The following is a 23,851-nucleotide window of genomic DNA, read 5'->3' as shown; positions in this document are numbered from 1 at the left end:
AGAGTTTCTGGAGGTTTCAAGAGAACCCCGCACCTTTTTCTGTAGAAGAGGCAGGCAGCTTCGGCAGATTATAAAGGGGGCTTATGGAGGTAATGGAAAGTGCAGTTCGCTCTGGCACACATGTTCAAAGAGTGCCTCAGATAAGCTTTCAGAAAGGGAAAATAATTGTGTGCTAATTGGTCTGTTGACAGAGACCATCCTGCTTTCAGAAAGCCCTGATGGATCTCAGGTTCATTAGCACATCCAATTTTCCGTAAATACCAGATCGTGCAAACCCTCATTCCAGCCAGCTTGCTCTCCTCCCCACCCACCCTCCACTTCCTTGTCCTACCTAAGGGGACACCTGCAACACTCAGAGCGGAGTAAAATGGGCTTCTAATTGTGAGTGATGGGGCGGGGTAGGGAGAGCAGAGCTGATGGTATGTGCTTAAAAGAGCTGCAAATTGCAACCCTGGCTGCTGCAGTAAGGAATTTGAACAAGTTGAAAGGATGCTTTATGAGAAACCTCTCTTTTGCCATCGTGGGGTCCACCTGAACTTTTGAGTGAGCTCCCTTTAGTCAGCTCGTGAGCATGTCCAGCCCTCGCCACCAAGCCCTTCCTCAGCCTTAGACTGAGTAGAGGGTGAGCTGTAACTAAGAACAGGCCCCTTCCTCCTCTATGGCCCTGATCCCTTCTGGGGAACTATGGACAGGATGACAGGATGACTACATACACAAGCCTTCATAGCTTGCAAAGTGTTTTCGTGTGGACTATATCATCTGGTGGCACCCAACCCTATGGTGGAGTCAGGGGTGATACTTACAATGTATGTCAGCAGGTAGAACAGGAGCACACTGTCTCATCAGAGGAGATGCTAGCCTTAGTGCCAAGGCAGGGTTCTGAGGCCTCCTGCGTTCACCCTTTGGCTGCTATCAAAGGACAGTCTGGGGACTCCGGGAGGAGCAAAGGTGGTTGGGGTCACATGGGGTTTGGAGTGAAGACTACTTACCAGCTGCATGGAAGTGTTTCAACATTTTAAAAACTGGTGTCTGAATTTCAGCTGAATGTAAGCCCTGTGCATAGGTGAGTCAAATAGTTGGTAGCTCATGTCATGGCAGAGACAAATGGAGTTCAATGACTTCTGAAGGTCAAAGAAATAGCAAGCAGCAAGGCTAAAACCCAACTCCAAGTCTTCTTCCCACTAACCCACGTGGTCTTCCTCCACCTCTCAAGCATTTTATTAATTGTCTCACCACCTGACAGATGTTCTAAAGGGACCTGGAGCTGTGTGTATGCTTCGGAGTCTCTACTGCTTTAAAATCTTCTGTCGTGGTGGGTGTGGGAAGCGGGGAAATAGGCATGTAAACAGCCACAATGTGATGTGACAAATCCTATAATAGAGGTGTGTGCTGATCAGAGCAAACCTTGTAACAGAGGGAGATGTTCAGTGGGGCCTTCGAGGAAGGTATCAGACAAACCAGAGGGGGCAAACCTCCATGTTAGTGCAAGGAAGTTGCACAGAAGGGGTTAAAAGTAAGCATGCAGCTGCTTACAGAAACAAGAAACAGGCAGATACGATGGAGAATTTTTTCCTTCACTAAGGTAGAGCAGATGAGCAGAGCCCCCCACCCTACCCATCTCCATCAAGAGTAATGGCTGTGCTCCTACCTAAGGGGACGCCTGCCTCACCTGCAACACTAAACTTGTACGTACTATATGTACCTGCATGTACTTGCACATGCATTGAGCGGCAGCATCTAGCCTGTGTGGGAAATGCCATGTCCAGAACGAAATGCCATTCGTTCACTCAACAGCCCTTCACTCATTACCTACAATGTGGCAAACTCTGTACTCTTATTGGGAATCACACTTGAACAAGACTCGGTCTCTTCCACAAGGACTTCATGGTCTCATGTGGAGATCCTCATGCAAGCTGGCAATTATAACTCAAATAAGCCCTACAAAAAGGCATATGCTTGAAACACTAAAGAGGGGCATTTAACTGCCCCAAGGGTTAGGAAAGGCTTCACAAAATAGTCACCTGTTTGAGCTGAGCAAAGAAGGGTGAGGAATAGCCGCTCAGGTGAACAGAGAAGCATTGCAAGTAAATCAAACAGCAAGTACCAGGAGGGTGAGATATGAGAACACGGCATATTTGGGTAGAGTCTGATATTTAGGTATGACTGGATTACACAATAGGAACAGAGGGTGAAAGGTGGACAGGGGACCATGGGGATGGGGACAAGTAGCAAAGAACTGTTTAGAGATGAAATTAGAAAGACAGCAGAGACAGACCTTCAACGGTAGTACAGTTTTGTTAAGAAGAGGCATTAGTCTTTTTCCAGCTCCAGTGGTGGCATGGTTCATCTATCTATACATTTCCTTATTAAACCTCATGGAAAACTTCAAGACATACATTGTTCTAAGTGTTCAACAATTTTACGATGAGCAAACTGAGGTTCTGAGAAGTTTGGCAACTTGCTCAAAACCCCACCGTGAGTAGTGGCAGAGATCAGGCTCATGGGTTGCAGCCTGTGCTCTTTCCACCGCATCACATGCACTGCCAGCCGGGCTGGGGGACAGTGGTGTGGGCTCTGTCCCACGTACAGTCTGGAGCCACTGGAGGATTTTAAGCAGGGAATGATACGATGTGATGATTTGAGCTTGTGGTAGCTGCACAGAGGGTGAATCACGGGGAAGAGATGAGAATGGAAAATCAGGTAACAGTTGATGAAGTCCTGGATTAAGGGCATGGCAGGGGCGTGAAGAGGCAGTGATGTACTGGTTGTAGACATATACAAGAGAGTGATTATAGTGACGGATCAGGAATTTAAGTTAGGCAAAGGGGAAATGAAGCCATTAAAGGGTGATAGAAGTGTAAAGTTAGTCAGGTCGAGGGACAGGAAGGAACATTATTACTGGGATCTTTAAGTTGTTGATCCAATGCCTACCTTTCATTTCCTAATAAGACTAATTTTTCTCCAACTTTGAAATAGCCCACTATAGTGCTAAATGGGGACAGGGGCTTCCATGGAGTTCTATCTTCTTGACAAAACCTACTGCATGCTACTAATAGTGTTTTTCCATCATTTTAAGCTGCCTAAGACACCAGTCTCCCAAATGTACCCTACATCCCTATTAATGGAAAGTCATTCTCACCTCTCAGAGGCTCACTCAGACCTGGTACTTCCCCTAATCTCCTAATCTGATCTCTTCTCTTCAGCTGACTCCCACTGTGCTGTGTGGATATGATGATCAGTTCTCAGCAAAACCCCTGCAATCTCAATCTCTTCTCAAGAGTCCACTTGGCCTTTTTGTTCAAACCACAACCCCACTGGCCCTGAGGACATAGTTTCCCCTGTAGCTGTCTCTAGCAATGGCTGTTTTCTTTTCCACCACTCATGCTCCTGGGCGTGGAAGTGACGTGGGTTCTCCACTGTGAAATCCTGGACACTGTTCCTCCTTCCTTTCTGACCATCTTTGGTTCCTTTGAAGCCAGAAGCCTGTCACCCATTACCCTTCCTCATTGTAATTTATTTTTCACGTTACTTCCCCTCACTCACTGCCACTAAGAGATTATAGAGGGAATGCAGTTACCAATAAAACTAGGTTGCAGGGCATAGCATTTCTTTATGGTCTCAATATCAACCATTAGCCACTCATACTTGCCTGAGTCTCTTCCTTTTAACTAATCATCAAACTTTCTTAGACATCCAGTCTTTGGACCTGACCAACTTTTCACTTTCTATCATCCCTCAACAGCCTCTTTTCACTCCTTGCCTGACTTAGATTCCCTGGTCTGTCACTACAATCTCTCCTTCGTGTATATTCTCAACTCTCTTGCCTCTTTCTTCCTTCATCTTGTATAGACACACACACACACACACACACACACACACCCCTTGGTTAAATCCAACTCTCCATCTGTTCCACGCCTGCCTGTATGCGAACTGCTAAATGTAGCTGATAAAACTTACAACTATGCTGACTGGTCTCATGTTATAATTATGACCATGAGTCTCAAGCAGGCCCTCGGTGCTACCCAGAAATCTACTCCATTTATCTAGTCAACAGACACTCTGGGAAGCATCATGCATGAATTCCCTGCATTCTTTTCTCAACAATTCCCTCATTATCCTTTTAGCCAAGGACTCTGCCTCTTGTTTCACCTAGAAAATAGAATTAATGGGGAGAGGACACCTGCATCTTCTTACTACCACGTCAACACCCTCCCGCATTTGTCCTGTGCATTCTGTGTTGCCTCCTGTTACGGGGCATGGAGTGCCCATGCGCCTATGTGGGAGCAGAGCCTCTGCTCATGCTGGAATACCAACCCCTATCACTGGCCCAAGGGCTTTGCCCCAGCAACTGTCCCCTGTCTTTCCTGCATCACCACTTGCTCCCTCTCTACTCAATTATTTTAACCAACAGGCTAATATGCTGGAATATCTTCCATCTTAAAAACAAAAGCACAATCTCCCTTGACCCCACATCACTCTCCAGTTGTCACCCATTTTTCTGTTTGCCTTTATAGAAAAAGCACCGTTTCTACTCATATCTGATTGCTCACTTTGCTTCCTCTCTTGAGTCTTCTCCACTCGGCCTTTTGTACCCTTCCTGCCGTGGAACTACTCTTCTCCACATTACCAGCTATGCCTACATTGCACCATAGAAGGTCCACTCTCAATCTTCACTTCCGGGACCTCTTCACAGCTTTTAACACAATTGCTACTTTCTTCACATGGCTTTGTGATCCCACTTTGGTTCTCTTCATATCTTTCTGTTCTGTCTCAGTCTTCTTGGTTGTAACCTCCTCCTCTTCCCCACCTCTGAATACTGGGGTGGTTCACAGCTCAGCCCTAGGACCATTTTACCTTGAGTGATCTCACCTCATCCTTTTCCATAGTTTAAATACCAACTACACGTGTATATATTTATATGCGAAATTTCTATCTTCAATCATGACCTTTCTCTTGAAATCTTGGTGTTTATGTCCAATTGACTGCTAGATATCTCTACTTGGATGTTTAGTAGGAATATTAAATTCAACACGTCTAAAACCAAACTCTTGATTTATTTCTTTCAGATCTGTACCTCCTCCCTGTGTTATCCTTCTCAGTAAACAGGAATCACTGTTCATTCAGTTGCTCTGGCCAAAATACCTCACAGTAAATCTTGGCTCCTTACTTTCAATCCAGTACCTAATTTTGTAGGCTCTGCCATCAAAATATATTCTGAATCTGCCAACTTCTCACCACCTCCGTGTCATCAGCTTTGTCTAAGCCACCATTATGTCTCACCCTGACCACGGCGATAGCCACTGCACTGATCTCCAGGTCCCCTTTCTTCTCTACTCCGAATAAGGAAGGCCCTCATGCTCTGGCCCCTGCAGGCTCGGTAGCCTCACCTCTCACTTCACTCCTCTCTTGACTCCATGCCAGCGACACTACTTTCCTCGGTGTTCCTGTATCACACCAAGTACTCCTCCTGCTTAGGGCACTTGGGCTTGCTCTTCCCTCCTCTGGAATATTCTCACTCAAGATACCCACATGGCTCACTCCCTTACTTCATGCATGTCTCTGCTTAAGTGTCATTCCTTCAGACAGGTCTTCCCTAAAGTCCATGTCCCCATTACTCCGTATTCTCTTACTTGGATTCATTTCTCCAAATTATTAATCACCATTTGACATTTTACAGGCATACCTTGGAGACACTATGGGTTAAGTTCCAGACCACTGCAATAAAGAGAATATCACGATAAAGTGAGTCACACAAATTTTTGGATTTCCAGTGCCTATAAAAGTTATGTTTATACTATCCTGTTGTCTATTAAGTGTGCAACAGCACTATGTCTAAAAAAAAACAATGCACATACCTTAATTAAAAGCATATGTTATTGCTAGAAAATCTGAGCCTTCTGCAAGTCATCCCCTTTTTGCTGGTGGAGGGTCTTGTCTCAATGCTGATGGCTACTTACTGATCAGAGTGGTGGTAGCTGAAGGTTGGGGTGGCTGTGGCAATTTCTTAAAGTAAGACAACAATAAAGTTTGCTGCATCAATTGACTCTTCCTTTCACAAAAGATCTCTCCATAGCATGCATGCCATTTGATAGCATTTTACTCACAGTAGAACTTCTTTGAAAACTAGAGTTAATCCTCTCAAACCCTGCTACTGCTTTATCAACTAAGTTTAGGTAATATTCTAAATACTTTGTTGTCATTTCACCAATGCTCACAGCATCTTCCCTGGGAGTAGATTCCATCTCAAGAAACCACTTTCTTTGTTAATTCATAAGAAGCAATTCCTCATTCATCCAAGTTTAAACATAAGATTGCAGCAATTCAGCTACATCTTCAGGCTCCACTTGTAATTCTACTTCTCTTGCTATTTCCACCACACCTGCAGTGACTTCCTCCACTGAAGTTTTGAAGCCCTCAAAGTCATCCATGAGGGTTGGAATCAGCCTCTTCCAAACTCCTGTTAATGTTGATATTTGATCTCCTCCCATGAATCACAATATTCTTAATGGCATCTAGAATGGTGAATCCTTTCCAGAAGGTTTTCAATTTGCTTTTCCCAGATCCATTAGAGAAATCACTATCTATGGCAGCTATGGTTATGCAAAATATGTTTCTTAAGTAATATTTCAAAGTCAAAACTTCTCCTTGATCTATGGGCTACAGAGTGAATGTTGTACCAGCAGACATGAAGACAACACTCATTTCCTTGTACATCTTCACCAGAGCTCTTGGGTGCCCAGGAGCACTGTCAAAGTGCACTAATATTTTGAAAGGAGTCTTTTCTTCTGAGCAGTAGTTCTCAACAGTGGGCTTAAAATATTTAGTAAACCATGTTGTAAATAGATGTGCTGTCATCCTGGCTTTGTTGCTCCATTTGTAAAGCACAGGCAGAGTAGATTTAGCATAATTCTTCAGGTCCCTAGGATTTTCAGAATGATAAATGAGCAATGGCTTCAACTTAAAGTCACCAGCTGCATTAACCTCTAACAAGAGAGTCAGCCTGTCCTTTGAAGCTCTGAAGGCAGGCATTGACTTCTCTCTCACCATCAAATTCTCAGTTGGCATCTGCTTCCAATAGAAGGCTATTGTGTCTACATTGAAAGTCTGTTGTTTAGTGTAGCCATCTTCATCAATGATCTTAGCTAGATCTGGCTAACTTGCCGCAACTTCTACATTGGCACTTGCAGTGTCACCTTGCACTTTTATGTTATGGAGATGACTTCTTTCCTTAAACTTCATGAACAACCAACCTCTGCTAGCATCAAAGTTTTTTTTTTTTGTTTTTCTTTTCTGTAGCTTCCTCACCTCTCTCAGCCTTCACAGAACTGAAGAGAGTTAGGGCTTTGTTCTGAACTAGGCTTTGGATTAAGGGAATGTTGTGGCTGGTTTGATCTTCTATTCAGACGACTGAAATTTTCCCCACTTCAGCAATAAGGGTGTTTTGCTTTCTTACCACTCATATGTTCACTAGAGGAACACTTTTAATTCCTTTCAAGAGCTTTTCCTTTGCATTCACAACTTAGCTGTTTAGCACAGGAGGCCTAGCTTTTGGTCTACCTTGGCTTTTGACACACCTTTCTCACTAAGCTTAATCATCTCTAGGTTTTGATTTAAATCGAGTGATGCAAAACTCTTCCTGTCACTTGAACACTTAAAGGCCATTGTAGGGTTATTAATGGGCCTAATTTCAATATTTGTGTGTCTCAGGGAATAGAGATGCCTGAATAGAGCAAGGGAGATGGGAGAATGGCTGATCAGTGCAATCAGAATACACATGACATTTGTCAATGAAGTTTGCTCTCTTATATGGGCACGGTTCATGGTGCCCCAAAACAATTGCAATAGTGACATCAAAGATCACTGATCACAGATCACTATAACAGATATAATAATAATGAAAAAGTTTGAAATATTACGAGAGTTACCAAAATGTGATACAGAGACACAAAGTGAGCATAGGCTATTGGTAAATGGTGCCAACAGATTTATTCAACTCAGGTTTGCCACAAATCTTCAATTTGTAAAAAACACAATATCTGCAAAGCACAATAAAGGAAGTACAAAAAATGAGGTACTCCTATGCATTTATTTAATTATGTCTCTGCTATTTGAATTTAAGCTTCATGAGGGCAGGGATTTTATGTTTTGTTTGCTCTTGTATTCTCAGGACCCAAAACAGTGCCTGACACATAGTAGGTGCTCAATAAATATTTATTGAACGAATGAATAAATACACAAAATTTCCTTATGAGTTTCAAATGAGAAAAAAGCAGGACATAAGACAAGTTTGGTATCTGTTCACAATCTTAACTTTATACTTAGAATTTTTTAAAAAACTGCATTCTCAAGTACAGTATTTTCACTAGTCTTCCCTAAAACAACATGAACTCTACCAGAAATCTCCTCGATGTAAGTAGAGGAGATATGATTAAGGTTATACTTAAGTCATAATAACTATTGATCTTTTAAAAACACACATAAGATCATGTCACTCCGCTGGTAAAACTCTCCAGTGGTTTTTCATTGCACTTTGACTTATATTAAAATTCCTTTTCATGGCTATGTGATCTGGTTTCAGCCTATTTCCGAATCTCATCTTGTACCAATGTCTTTCTCACTCACTCTTTTCTGTGTTGCAATGAGGCACCAGCTGGTTCCTAGTCAGGGCCTTGGCACTTACCATTCCCTCTGCCTGAACACGCTTCCCCCAGTTCTACACATGGCTGGTTTCTTATCATCCAGACCTTGGCCTCGCAGTCTGAACTCCAGCGTGCCCTCCCTAGCAATATAACACTAGCTGCTCCCTCTCCGCACCCCAGGAGTGTGTACCTTATGACTGTCTTTTCTTTATAACATTATCAGAAACTATTTTGTCACTTTTCACTTGTTACCTTCATCCCCCCCTGGAGGTCAACATCTGTGAGAGCAGGGACATCATCTGCCACCCGCAGCCCAGCCCCTGCTGCAGCCCGCCTCAGGGTGGTGCTCCGCGAGTGTCTGCTGTGGGACGGATGACCAGGCCGTGTCTGGGGACTGGCTGTGCCTCCGTCACAAGCTTCTCTTCCAGCAGTCAGGCCCGACTGCCCTGGAGCGGGTGAAGGCTCCGCCCCGTTTCTCTTTGCCTGCCCCACCCCGTCCCTCTCAGGCCGTTACCTTGATGGCCCCCGTGGCTATCTGGATGTGGTGCAGCCGGCGCAGCGTGCTCTCTCTGTCGATGAAGTAGGAGGCTGCCAGCTGGTGCAGGGTCTCCAGGGACACGGCAGAGCTGTTTCCACTGCCCCCCGCTACAGAGGCAGCCCCGGTTGTCTCTGTCTTTCTGTTCAGTCTCCGCTTGTCCACAAAAATAGTCAGGGACTCTTCTCCTGTGGCAAACAACACGGCTTCGTTGGGGAGGCTTTCTGCCCCCGAGTGCCCTGCCAGCAAGAACACGAAACCCTCGGCCCGGGCAGACAGAGCCGGGAGGGAGCACGGGCCCTGCTGTCAGCCTCTTCTCCCCTTCCTTGGACAGCCTCATCCGACGGTGCCAGGGCCAACAGGCCTCACTGCCTGAGAGGCCCTCCTTTCTCTTAGCTCTTTAAATCTCTCCAAGCTCACTCCCTGCCTCCAGTGTGTCCATTTAACATCCTACTGATCTCTGTCTCGAGCAGTCTACCTCCGTGGGGAAGATAAAATTTCCTCTCAAGTTGTTCATGGTAAGTCGCCATGGCTATTTCTGCTCCCTCAGAATGGGCAACAGCCTTGAAGCTCTACCTCCCTCCTCCCCATCGAACACTCAACATCTACCACATGCGGTAGCTGGCCTGTGCCCTTGGAGAGCTTCTTTTTTGTACATGGCACAGTGAGCTGAATGAATCCTGCCTCCTTCTCCCAGGGCAGAGAAAACTCTGCCTCCCAGAGCTGTTGGTTCTGCCTGGGTCCCAGCACGTGCTGCTCTCTGCCCGCTCCCACCAGCTCCCCCACTGGGATGAGTCACCAGCCCAGAATCACTGGCATTGGTTTAACCAGTTACCAGTCTTTACAGAGATGAAGCAGGGGTCAGGCACTCCAGGGACTTGCACCTCTTTGCCTGTGGGTCTGACCATTGGAGCCACAGCCAACAAAGGGGAGAAGCCTCGGGTTAGATTGCTCAGTCAAACTTAAATTGGGGGCGCCCCCTGCCGGCATGTGCTTAGTAGGAGCTTGTCTTGTCCCGCAACGTCCTTGGTTAGGACTTTCAGCAAATAGAAAAGGGCTGGGGTGAACTGGGACGTCATTGTTCTCAAATGCACCAAAAAGAAAACATTTCTCAGGCAGCAGAAGGCCAGGAAGAACAAAAGATCCAGGCTGACTGTTGGAGCTATACTCAATGGATTTTAAAGCTGTTTTCAACGGTCTGGTAACCAATTAGCTTGGGACTGTGATGTTGCTTACCTCCAAGGGTGGCGGAAAGTAAGAAATGAGTGCCGTACTTTTTGATCAGGTTTTCCGTAACCTGTTGCAGGTTGGGTCTCCTTCCGAGAAGGCGGATGTTCCGGATAAACTCTGGGGCGAGAGGCAATGGCAAACTGAAGAAGTCTTTCCTTTCTAGAGCCAAGTTGTTCACTTTCCAACGGGCAAACTCCCTGGAGGAAAGCCAAGGGATACAGAAAAGCTCACTGTATTTCAGAACAGGCATGAAATTTGAAGTAGGCAACAATCTTCCTCCATCTGCACCCCCTCATCTCCTCTCAGCCCACGTCTCCGGAGCTACAGGCCCCCACAGCCTGGAAAAGGCCACCATAGGCTCTTACCTGGCCTGTCATTCCGGGCTGTGAGAAAGCCCCATCTCCACGGACCTCCATCAGAGCCTCTCCCACCCACCTTTCTCACTGCGGAGCAGCTGATCAGCTTATTCACGTGAAGGTAGTCATGGTTAATGGTGTAGAGCAGTAGAAAAAACAAACATTGGAACAGTGGTTTGCAGACCTGTGATCTAGTCACAATTGTCACACCGTAGATGAGTCATATCACCTTTTGTGGCCTCTCCTACCCATTCATAAAGTCAAGAAGATTGCTCTAGAACAACAGTCTTCAAACATTTTGATCTCAGATTCCTGTCACAGTCTTAAAAATGATTGGATCCCCCGTATTTGCTTATGTGACTTATATCTGCTGATATTTACTATTTTAGAAATTAACACTGAGAAAATTAAATTTACTTATTATTTCATTTAAAAATAACAGTTATAAACCCATTATATATAACATAAATAATATTTTTGTGACAACTATGTGTTCTGAAACAAAACAGATTTAGCAAGAAGAGTGGCATGGCTTTCTCTTTAATATCAGGCTTAGCAGAAGCAAGCTGAATTCTCATATTTGTTTCTTCATTCAATCTGTTGTCATGTTGTAGATTTTCATCTTTGATACCACAATAAACTAAACAGGTGGTAGTTTCTTGAAGGTCCGTTACAGTATGGAATCTGAAACCATATCAATTAACTTTTTGTACTCTGTTACATTAAAACCCTATGTTCTGTATTATAATTTGAGTGGATTGTTTTAGCCTGCATGATTTTGAACATCATGTGTTGGTCATCTGGAAAATATCAGATCACTGAGTTATGCAGATCTTCCACATTTTAGCACTTTTCACTATATAATATCAAAACATCACATGAGTTAGTATCACCACCAATCTCTTCAGAAAAGTCTTTAAACATTAGGAAGCTGTCAAACTCATGATGATGAATACAAGTTTTCCAAAATTCTAATTTTTGTTTAAAAGCTCCGATTTTATTATTGGTAACAAATACTGTCAGTTATTTTCCTTGCAGAGACTGGCTTAATTCATTTATTTTTTTGAGAAAATGTCTGCCAAACACTCAAGTCTGAATAAACATAGTTTGTCTGTTGCTTGTGCTTTCAAGAAAAATGGAGCTCCATGGAAAAAGTGGCTAGTTCAGCTGGCAACTCTATCATGAAAGTATTTTTCCCTGAAACACCATAGTACTTCAGTAGCCTTACGTGTACTTTATGTGTACTTTCCCTTTCCTCATACAGAACAAAAAGAGACATGTACTTAAGTGTCAAGATTCAATAAAATCAATAAATGTAACTGTCTTAAGGACATTCTTTTTCTTTTTTTCTTTTTTTTTTTTTTTTTATTTTTTGAGACAGAGTCTCATTCTGTTGCCCAGGCTAGAGTGAGTGCCGTGGCATCAGCCTAGCTCACAGCAACCTCAAACTCCTGAGCTCAAGGGATCCTCCTGTCTCAGCCTCCTGAGTTGCTGGGACTACAGGCATGCACCACCATGCCTGGCTAATTTTTTCTATATATATATTTTAGCTGTCCATATAATTTCTTTATATTTTTTTAGTAGAGATGGGGTCTCGCTCTTGCTCAGGCTGGTCTCGAACTCCTGAGCTCAAACGATCCGCCCACCTCGGCCTCCCAGAGTGCTAGGATTACAGGCGTGAGCCACCGCGCCCGGCCAAGGACATTCTTAAGTGAAATGTGTGTATGTGTGTTTAGGTGCAAGCGTATGACAGTAAAGAACATGTGACTACGAGTGTCATTCAGTGTGACTGCCTTTATTCAAATTAAGAAGCCAGCAGTTTTATTCATCGTTGCTTTTACACTTTCAGCACAAATGTCAACATGGACATTCTGAAAGGGACCAAGAGAACCCACATTTTAGGAAGCTCTATTCTAGAAGAGGGCAAAGTTGTCCCTTTCTAGTCCCAGTCAGGATTTTATTTTTCAAGCTTTGCTTCTCACTAAAATGTCTGTATTTTAAAGGGAACAGATTTCCAAGAGGGAATCTTTATCCTAGGATGAGATTTAAAAGATGGTATCCATTACAAAAGGAGCATTCCATTGTCTCCCAAATTGTACTGGTAAGCTCGAATCCTTAGAAAGCAACAAAATATAAAGTCTTCACAACCTCCTCACCCTTCTCAAGCCTGCTCATCATATAGTGCTAAACCTTGGTCTAACCTTCCCCAAAAATTCATGGAGTGCAAATGATAGGGCTGCATAAAAATTAAAAAATTAAAAATAAATAGATTTTCAACAAAGATGCCAAGAACACATATTGGGGAAAGGTCAGTCTCTTCAATAAATGGTATTGGGAAAACTGGATATTCACATGCAGAGGAATGAAAAGTAGACCCCTATTATCACCAAATACAAAAATCAATCCAAAATGGATTAATGAATTAAATTCAAGACTCTAAACTATAAAATCACTAGAAGAAAACACAGTAGAAATGCTTTGTGACATTGGTCTGGGCAAGAATTTTTTGGCTAAGACCACAAAAGCACAGGAAACAAAAGCAAAAATAGACAAGTAGAATTATATCAAACTAAAAAGCTTCTGCACAGCAAAGCAAACACTCAACAGAGCACGGAAACAGCCTAGAGAGTGGAAAAAAATATTTGCAACTGTCCATCCAACAAATGGTTAATATCTAGAATATATAAGAAACCCAAATAACTCAATAGCTAAAAAAAACACAAACAAACAAAAAAATAAATAAAAAATGGGCAAACGACTTGAATAGACATTTCTGCAACAAAGACATACAAATGGCCAGCAAGTATATAACAAAATGCTCAATATCACTAATTGTCAAGGCAATGTAAATCAAATCCACAATGAGATATCATCTCACACCACATAATGATATAACATTTCACACTAGTTAGAATGGTTATTATCAAAAAGACAAAAAATAACAAATGCTGGTGAAGATGCTGTTGGTGGGAACATAAATTAGTACAGACATTATAGAAAACAGTATGGAGTTTCCTCAAAAAATTAAAAATAGAACTACCATATGACTCAGAAATCCCACTACAGGGTGTATATACAAAAGAATTGAAATCAGTGTGTCAAAGAGACGTCTGCATTCCCATGTTCACTGCAGCACTAGTCACAACAGCCAAGACATGGAATCAACCTAAACATCCATCCACAGACAAATGGATAAAGAAAGAGTGGTACGTATACACAAATGGAATACTATTCGGCTATAAAACAGAATGAAACCTGTCATTTGTGGCAACATGGATGAACCTGAAGGACATACGTTAAATGAAATAAGCCAGGCATAGAAAGACAAATACCACATAATCTTATTCATATATGAAATCTAAAAAAGTTGATCTCATAGAATTAGAGAGTAGAACAGTGGTTACCAGAGGCCAGGGAAAGGAGGAAGGAGGGGAGATGGGAAGAGCTTGGGCAATGGATACAAAGTTACAATTAGGAAGAATAACTATTAGTGTTGTATCACATGGTGGAGTGACTTTACCTAATAACAGTGTATTATGGATTTCAAGATAGCTGTAAAAGAGAGTCTTTAAAGTTATTACCACAAAAAAATGATCAATGTTTGAGGTGATGAATATACTAACCACCCGGATTTCATCATTATACAGTGATACGCATGTTGAATCATCAGGCTATACAATAAAGAAGTATAATTATGTGTAAATTATAAACAAAATTTTAAAAATTAAAAATGAAAATTAAAAAATAAATAAAAATCCATGCCCAATTTGAGGCGATAGAATCCCACCATCTAACTCTAGAGACTGAGACAGGGAGGATGAGCATGTGCCAAACATTACTAGGGACACAAAGGAAAATGGGTGACTAATGATTCATGGTTCCAATAAAATCTTTAAAAATTTCCACTGTATGGCTTTATTTATCTAAGCAGGTAAGTTCATAATAATAAATTATCAGTTATTTTCTTTGTGCAGGAAATGCTAAACTTTAATTGAAGTGCAGGGTATTTGTTGAAAGCATTTTCTATCCCAAATTCCACTGCAAGGTAAAGAACAGTTGCTTGATTCATTTCCACTTAGCTGGATAGGAACTTGTATCTTCTCGTTAACTAACTGATAATTACATAAAATCAGATTACTAAAAATAGAAACAAAAATAAACTTAGGGTCATCAAACCCAGCCCCCCCTGCTTTGGGGTAGAGCACATCTAGACCTCATTAGTAATTTCTATCCTATTTTTTTTTTATTATTTTATTATTTTTCTAAATTGCTAGGAGAAGAAAGGCATTCTTTCATTTTCTGTAATTTTTTACAATGGTCAAACCACCTCACTGAAAGGAAATGCCACCTTAGCATAGTGGGCCCCACCTTAATTAAGTCTAATAAATAAAATTTGGTAGACACATGGCTTGCTCAGTCACTTCTTTTAGGACTGCCAAACATTATATCCTCTGAGAAGCTTTCCCTGACTGTCCTATGCCAAAGAACATCTTCCCACGCTCTTGTCTCTACTCTGTGTTTCTTTTGAGTACTTATCACTACCTGATATAATCTATTTTTTATTCTCTTTCTCTCCCATTAGAACATAAGCTCTATGGGGGCAAGATTTTTGTGTCTCATTCAATCTGTACCTCCAGCAATAGAACAATGCTAGATGCTCTAACAACAGAACAATAGTAGACGTTCAACATATTTTTGTTGAATAATTGAATAAGAGATTCGTTAAGTCACTTATTTTGTGTCACAGCTCTCCTAATACTTCAGTTTTTTGAAAATTATTGACAACTCGATTAAAAAAACAAGTTACAGAGTAAGAATACATGGATGCAACAAACAATTAATTAGTGATTGATCTGAAATGAAATAAAGCATTCTAAGTGTGTATACATATCAATGAGAAAATTAGATTTGATTTATAAAGATGCAATAGGCATAATTTTGTGCATTTTAAAAATATAAATCAAGGCAATGCTGACATATTCTTTTGCTTTGCTAAACTGAGTCTGGGTCCTCTTATGTTGTCTTCAGTGGGCATGGATAGCTTGCAATGACTGTACACATACTCCAAAGTCCATCGAGTGAAAAACACTCTTCATCAGTCTCCATTCTGCTTTATGCCCAAATGTTAATGATCAACATCTCCATTTCTCTAAAATGGATCTGACAATAATTTCTGCACACTCTTTGCATTAAAGATTATCAAAAGAAGAAACAACCTTAAAGTTTTGCATTTTTACTTAGTCTCCATCTATGTCTGACATCAGACTTGGAAAATCACATATTTCATTCAAACCAAAAAGTAGTTTTGAGAATAGATACTTAAATGAGGAAATAAAAGTTCAGAGAGTTAAATAATTTGCTTGATGTCACACAACTACCAGGAAGAAAGACTGGGCTATTAGTACTGGAAGAAACATTAAAGTAGTATTTGCCAATATTTGCACATTATTGTGTATAGGGAAGGTGAAGCATTGGAGTAGATTAGGTTCCAATGGATGAGTCCACTCAGACCAGAGGAGCCCAATGCAGGCAGCCCTGTCACCCCAGACCTTGCCCAGTTACCCCCAGGACTGAAGGCGTCAATATACAGACATACTGTAGTCCATTTGCAGCACACCCAGGTGCCGGTATGCACACTGATTAAGAAGGTCTATTCTAACTCTGACACATATGGAAAAACCATGACACAGAGAGTCAGGTGGTTTATATAAAGCAATATAACCAGCTGGTGGCAGAACATGAACAGAAAGCTAGTGTCCTGACCCTCCCTCAGTGCTACTAACAGTTATGATGATGATGACAATAGCAACAACTGAGACCCAAAGAGGCTAAGAAAGTAACTTGGATAAAGTTACACAGTAAGCAAGTGTCAGAGTTAAAACCCAGGTCAGTAGCATACTGCTGTTTCTACAATACTGTTTTTCTTTGTGTAGATGAGGTTAAGTGTATTTTATTGAATCTAATTCTTTTTAAATGCTTACTGTCTTTTAACACAAATATTTTCATTACCCAGAACATTCCATTCCTTTAATTATCTACACAAGACATGAATTTACCATATATCCAAAACGCAACGCAACGTTTACACCTCAGCAAAACCTTTCTGGATTAAGGTGGTTTTACTATGCCCATTTTCAGGCGGAGAAATTGAGATGCCCCCCAGCCCCCGACAAAAGTCAAGTCCATACACAGGGTCCCACAGGAAGAATCAGAGATATGGGCCTGAATCCAGCTCCCACGCCTGCTCAAGAAACCATAACACAGAATAACAAATGACCTACAAAAATGAATGATACTGTCTTAGGAAGCTTTTTATGAGCAAACAATAAAAAATAATGGCTAAAATTTAATGAATTTTTAGTATGTGCTGGGCATTCCAAGCATCTTATAAGGATTAGCTAATATAATATTCAAAACATCCCTGTAAGGGGGAAAATATAATTATCTTCATTTTATAGATGATGAAATTGAGGTACAAATAAGCTAATTTGCCCAGTGGGTAACAGCCAACAGGTAGCAAGGTCTGCATTTAAACACAGGCTGGCTCCAGGAGGCATAGTCCTTACCACTAAGCTGTGCCACTGCCACCTGTGAAACTCAGAAGGACGATCGCCACACTGCCAGTGGAAGTCTGAGCGTGTGGGGAGAGTTTCACTGGAGAAGGAAAACATAAAGATAGGGACCATATTTGGAGAATGTCACTGGAGAAAGAACCCATAAGAATACATATAAGAGCCTACTATTAACAAAAAATAAAAAAACAAAGCAAAATAAACGCCGCTTCCATAGAAAACTACAGTGGGGTGTCAGCTCTGAATTAGGCATAAGGCCTCAGCCATAGGAAGGTTCAGACTCCAAGAGCTCCAGTGGTTTTCTCTTCTACTCCAGTAAGTTTCTCCCCTGCCCTTTGGGGCCTTCATTGAATCAAAATAATGGGGAAACATCTGTGAATGGAGTTTGAGCCAGCAAGTGGTAAAAATGTACTTATAGAACTTATTAACATGGTTCTTTCCAACATCTGGAACCTTAGAAGGCAATACTGGAAGGCAGCCTGAGCTATTCTAAAGAAGAAATGTTCATTTCCGATTTTTCATTTAGCAGGGTTTTTTTTTCCCAGTAATAAAATAATCAAGGCTCTTTTTTTCCCTAGGAAAAGGATGTTTTCTATATATCAATTATATTAACATATACTACTTCAATTAAGCCATCATCTTTGTTTCAATTAAGACATCAAGTAAATCTCCATTTCAATTTAGCCATTTCTCCTAAAATTTTCTCCCACTGTGTTTGTTGCACAGTAAATAGTCTGAGAAAGCAAACATTTCCCACAGTGCTGCGCCCCCACGTAAAGTGCCTTTGGAGCAGCGGAGGCCACTACACACAGGCTCAGAGGTCGAGCCAAAGGACGCGCAGAGCTCTGCGTGCGACTCTGCCTGGAACAGGCATCCACATGGCGCTCGAGCTTCAGTAAGCTGCTCTCGTTAACAGAAGTTAGTTCATTTTCCACCTCCCTCTGGTATATTGTAGGTTATCCTAGACAGAACAATATGTGTTTCTGTCAAAGGGTTAACATACCCATAAAATCGTTAATAAAAACCAAAATGTCTAAGAAAGGTATTGCGTAACACAGCTTGGAAGGCATAATCCAGTGCGTTACATCAGCTGTACACACTGACACCAGCATATTTTGGAAATAAACATATCTAAATAATCAGTGCTGAAGTGATTGTCATTATCTTTGTCCCAAACTGCTTAGCACTAATGGTCCAGACTGCCAATAAATTATGCTTCTGCTTGTACCTGCGTTTAGGGATTTCCCCAGAGTTCAAGGGGCCCTGCAGGAGGAGAGCCGAACCACACCACGCCAACCCTCGGCAGCAGCAATTTCGGCAGGATTGGGGCCTGGGCCAGCTCTGGGTCTCAAACAAAAGGGTCTCGCATGTGAACATCAAATGGCTACAAATTGCTCCTAATTCAAAAGATGTAAATAAAAAGTGGTGCCTCCAAGTCACAGCTACTGATTCTCCTCTCAGCAGCTATCCTGCAGCACTGTGTTCCACAAGGTCGACAAGGAAGCTGCCAGCAAGAACCCCCTGCAGGGTCTCACGGCTGAAGACGAAAGGTTCAGGAAGGGCACAGCTGGGGTCTTCCATCCCAGGTGCTGTTTCTAGCAGCTGCCTGCGGAAGCACCACTTTTGGGGCTTATAAACTGAGAACATTGACCAGGCCCCCGTGAAGAGTCATTATCTGTAAAGCCTCCCTCCCTATGGAGCTTTAAGAGAGAGAGTGTTTTTTAAAAAATACACACACACACACACACACACACATGCACACATAACTATACCTCAGCGAAGCTGAAATTCAGTAGTATAGGTTGGATATTCCTAATCCAAAGATCTGAAATCTGAAATGCTCCAAAATTCAAAACTTTTTGAGCACCAACATGTCAAAGGAAGTGCTCACTGGAGCATTTCAAATTTTGGATTTTCTGATTAGGAATGGTGGTCCAGTATAATGCAAATATTCATTTGGAAAGTCACATCCCTGTATCCTGAGCATGCAGCTCTACCTAACCCCCTCTGCCGTGGCACCCCTGCAGGCTTGGCACCGTCCTGTCCCTGAGTCAGTGTGCCCTGCATGCTAGGAGCCATTTGTTCCTCCTGACTTGGACTCCAGGCTGGGTTTACTGAGGAGACAATCAATGCTGTTTCCAGCAGAGCAGACCAATCGCTGCCTGCTCGCTCAGCCAGCATTTCTCCAAATAGGATCTGGGCCTTCCTGGGAGGCTGGGGAGAGGTTTCATGCCCAAGATGCCCAGCTGCAAGCACGGCTTTGCAAACAGTGAGAGGAGTGGGCTGTCCTTTGGCTGGCCCTTCTGATCTATTGCCAATAATCTCTTTTTGGAACAACCCCCTCCAACTTTTAGTGCTCAAAGGGACTGCAGTGCTGAAAGGGACTACACTAGTCACACTCCAAACAGTTGTTTTGGGACCACACTTGTAAGAAAAAATGCACTTGGTTTTCCTTGAAAAATGGAGGCAGGCATAGGACAGATTATTAAATAAAATATTTAAGAACTTTGGAGGAAAGGAGATGGATTGGCCTTAAGCCAAGGACATGAATAGTTTTCTCATCATTTTTCCTGTGATTTTACTTTGTCTACTTAAACTGTCAACCAATAACCCATGGGAAAATTTCTCATGCATCACCCAATTCGGATAAATGCAGATGCCTTTGTTCTCAGAGACCACCTTTCTCTTGGAGATTTCCTTTCCCTGATGAGCTTGAGACTTGCCATTTGACACAGGAGACTCAGCAAGCACCACTGAGGACTTTCCTGAAGAGTTCCAGACACAAAGAAGCCTTCTCCTTCTCCATCTTTCTACCAATATACTCCACATCCAGGGCTACTGCTCCCATCGCAGAACTCAATCCACCAAACTAAGACATTACCTTTTTTCTGTTTTCACAGGGCTCACGTTTTTTGTCTTGAAAAGCTCACGTGAATAGGCAAGCTAACACGTACAAGAAGGGATGCCAGTTACTCACCCCATGACTCGGCTAAGGCAGTTTCACGTCCTTTAGCCAGACAGTTCAGGGGCTGAGCGATATATGGTGGTTTGGCTCCTGCACAGAGGGCAGTATTTCTCGACACATCACATCATCAAGAGATTTCTATCTCAACAACAGATTACTGTAATATACTTGGCTGTTAGAGCCTTTACTGCTACAATGAATAAGACATGATTAATCTGAACTATAAAAAGAAATGATTAAAAAAACCCATAATCTCTTATATTGGTGTAGTGCTTTCCTTTAGATTTTTCAAAAAAATTTGCACACAATTTTCACACCTGCTCAATCACTTTATCTATACAGGGACCTTGGGAGAAAGGAAGAGAAAATATCATTAATCAACTATTAAGCTTTTACAGGTTAACAAACAAAGAAACAGAGAAGCTGAGAAAAGTGGCATGCTTAAAGTCTCCGTTGACTATTGGTGGTGTTTGACTGGAATGCAGGCCATGCTACGAGGGACTTTCTGCCTGTGTCTGTGACCTGTGCGCAAGCTCAGGGATCACTGTCCACTCTTGTCGTACTTGCCAGGTCTTTCTTCTGCCTTGTTTACCATGGTGGCTAGGAGAAATCCCCAGGCAGGAAAGCTTCAATCTAGGAGTCATTTGAGTAGGTAATTTCTCGGCCCGTGCAACTCTTGGAAGCATAAACGCAGAGATGAGGCCATCCCCTCCCTGATGTCCTGATGTCCCCATCCTTCCCACTGTCTGGGAGAACTCAAGAAGCCTGGCATGGAGGTAATTTAGCAGCCTGCTGTGTTCTCAAACAACGGCCCGTAAACAATGATTGGCCAATTTCATTCTAATCTTCCCAATTTTGCTCTAATTAAAATCAAGCTGCAGCTTTCAAACAGTTTAATTAAGGCTGATTGGGAGAAATGGGGAGGGGAGAGTCAAGCTTAGAGAAGGAGGAGATCACTGTTGGGAGAGTCTCACGCTGCCCCAGTGCGGCTTGGGGACTGGGAGAGGGCACTGAGTGGTGTGTTTGGAGAATCCACAGGAAATGCAACAGACACATTGGAATGAGAGGCCAGTGAATCTATGACACAAGAAGGAACTAAAAATGGAGCTAAGAGCAGTACTTTCCAGGCACAAAACCCCAGCTCTTCCCTGACACCCCAAACTTTTCTTCAACAGCTCATCTGCTCAGTTGTGGAGAATATGACTCTGCTCACCACTATTCACCTCCCATTGCACTGTCTTTGCTCAGCAGGCTGACAGCCCATGTCACACTTCTCCCCATCAAATGTCTTCATGAGCTTCCTTCACCTACTTGACTCCAAGAGAATTCCCACAGACTGGCACTTCCTTCCATTACGCTGCAAGGTTATTCCTTTCGTAGTGAGGTAGCTCTTCTAGTATTTAGGTGCATTTACTTTCTATATGGGCTATTCTTCTTTCTACCATATACTTTTAGTTCTTCCAACATAGTTTCCAGATGCCTAGGTGGTCATGCTCAATCTTCTCTGCTTGCAATCTAGCTTGTCAATGTATTTCTTTTTAAAGATGTTAACCAAAATTGAATGCAATCCAGTTTATGTGTTCTGAGCCACAGAGTACACTAGGGTACAAGATCTGAATACATCATTATCACTATCATTATGACCATTATTACAGTTTTAGTTTTTGCTAAGACCCTGTTTCCAGGAATGGGATGTAGGATCTTGGTAATATATGACACCCTATGTATTTTTGTATCATTTTAAATCATCACCACAATCTCACAAATATCAGTGTGGTAGACTGAATCATCATTATCACCTCTATTAGAATGCCCTTTGACATGTTACTTTGCAATGTCACTCGCTTATATGGGTGGAGTTTATTTCCCTCTCTCATTGATATCGGGCATGGCTATGTGACTTTGCTTTGGACAAAGAAATTAGGGCAGAATGACTGTGGGCCAATTCTGAGCCAAGACCGCAAGCGGCATTGCATGTTTCCACTCACCCTCTTGCATCTCTGCCCTCATTATAAGAATTGCTTCCCCCGGGTACTGCAGGTGCTGCCCCTGCAGCCTGAGCCCCAGAATAAATATCATTGTAAGAAAGACCTAATGGCCTCCTTGCAGACCTGCAGCCTGAAGCAAAGCCAACCCAGACAACCCACACAGGCATGAGTAAGAATAAATTTTTATTTTAAGCTACTGAGTTTTGAGGGTTTTCTATATGCATAATTGTGGCAATATTTAAATAATACACACCACAAGCTTTAGTCCTATTTTATAGCTGAATTTGCTGAGGCTCAGATAATTTAGGACACACACAAGGACACATAGCTAAGTAAGAAGTGAAGACAGTCTATGCTCTTGCTACTATATATATTTCCTTTATTAATGCACTCGAACATTGCATTCATTTTTAAAAAACAAAAAATATTCTTGACTAACAGTAATCATATGGTCAACCAGTATCCTATATTTCTTTTCAGCCCCAGATATTTTTTTTCATAAGATCACAGCCAAGTCAGGCCTCTTATAACCTATTTGTGAAGTTGACATTTTTAACAAATTTAGGGCTTTACATTTCACTCTCTTCTCACACCCGTGTGGCAGAGACTGGAAAGTTGTTCTCTAAGCTGTTTTCCTCCTGGGCTCCCAGATGGACAATTCTCCCTCCAGCTTCCTCTGTACTTAAGTGTAGCCATGTGACCAAGTTCTGACCAATGGAATGTGAACCCAGGCCTAGCCCATCAAACCTCCCGTGAAATCCCCCATGCCCTCTCTTTCCTTGTCTACCAGAATTCAGAAGAGGACCCTAAGGCCGGCCATAGGGGATGGCAGAGTGACTAGGTAGAAGTACCCTTGGTCCTGAATGATTTTATGAAGCAATCTCCTTTTATTTCTCTGATAAATTGTGCTGGAGTGTGACATGAACAAAAACATAAGCTTGCATTAAGTCACTGAGATGTGGGGACTGTTTGTTTCAGCAGTTAGCCTACTTTGACTAAGACCACCTTGATTGTATCAATCCAGTATTCCAGCCTGGTGAAACAATCTCGGCTCTTGGTTTCTTCATCTTATTACCTATCTGGATAAGGGCTCAATTGCCTATTTTTATTGTCCATGTGGTCCAGCAGCCATGCTCCCATTAGTCCTCAGCTCAGTCACATTCCTGTATGGGTCTTTCTCCTTCCTGCTTTCTGAGTCTAGATGGGAAATGGTGTTGGTCTTGAGGCCTTGTCTTTTATGCTGTGGGATTTTGGTGTATGAGTCGTGCTCAACAGAGAAAACACCTGTCACTGTTAAGGATTTCTTTTGAACTATCTATAACTATAAAATCAATGAATAGATGAACTCAGGCTACAGTTAGGAAGAGCAGTATGTAGACTTTAAGTGATAAATTTGGTTAATGTATGCAGTTGTATGCAGTATAACAAGTTTGATAGAGTAAGGCTACCTTTTCTTTCTTCTTTCTCAATTAATCTCGCCTCGTGTTCTCTTCTCTAGATTTCCCACTCTACTACTTTTCACATTTACTCATAGGAGAACCCTCGCACAAAGAATAAGCAATTAGC

The 23,851-nt window shown here is 42.2% G+C and overlaps 1 protein-coding gene across 1 annotated transcript in view; it reads right to left on the bottom strand.

The window, feature by feature from the left end:
* Positions 1–23,851, bottom strand: part of BRINP2 (BMP/retinoic acid inducible neural specific 2) — a 105,328-nt gene that overhangs the window by 11,825 nt on the left and 69,652 nt on the right. Inside the window, exons 3-4 of the mRNA XM_069478390.1 lie at positions 10,411–10,601; positions 9,154–9,362 (exon numbers count right to left, since the gene is read on the bottom strand). Of these exons, the coding sequence (XP_069334491.1) occupies positions 9,154–9,362; positions 10,411–10,601 (400 nt within the window). The remainder of the gene's footprint in view (positions 1–9,153; positions 9,363–10,410; positions 10,602–23,851) is intronic.

The sequence above is a fragment of the Eulemur rufifrons genome, chromosome 8 (genome assembly GCF_041146395.1).
Source record: "Eulemur rufifrons isolate Redbay chromosome 8, OSU_ERuf_1, whole genome shotgun sequence".
NCBI lineage: Eukaryota > Metazoa > Chordata > Mammalia > Primates > Lemuridae > Eulemur > Eulemur rufifrons.
The sequence above is the reverse complement of the archived record's forward strand: the minus strand, read 5'-3'. Positions and strand labels throughout refer to the sequence as shown.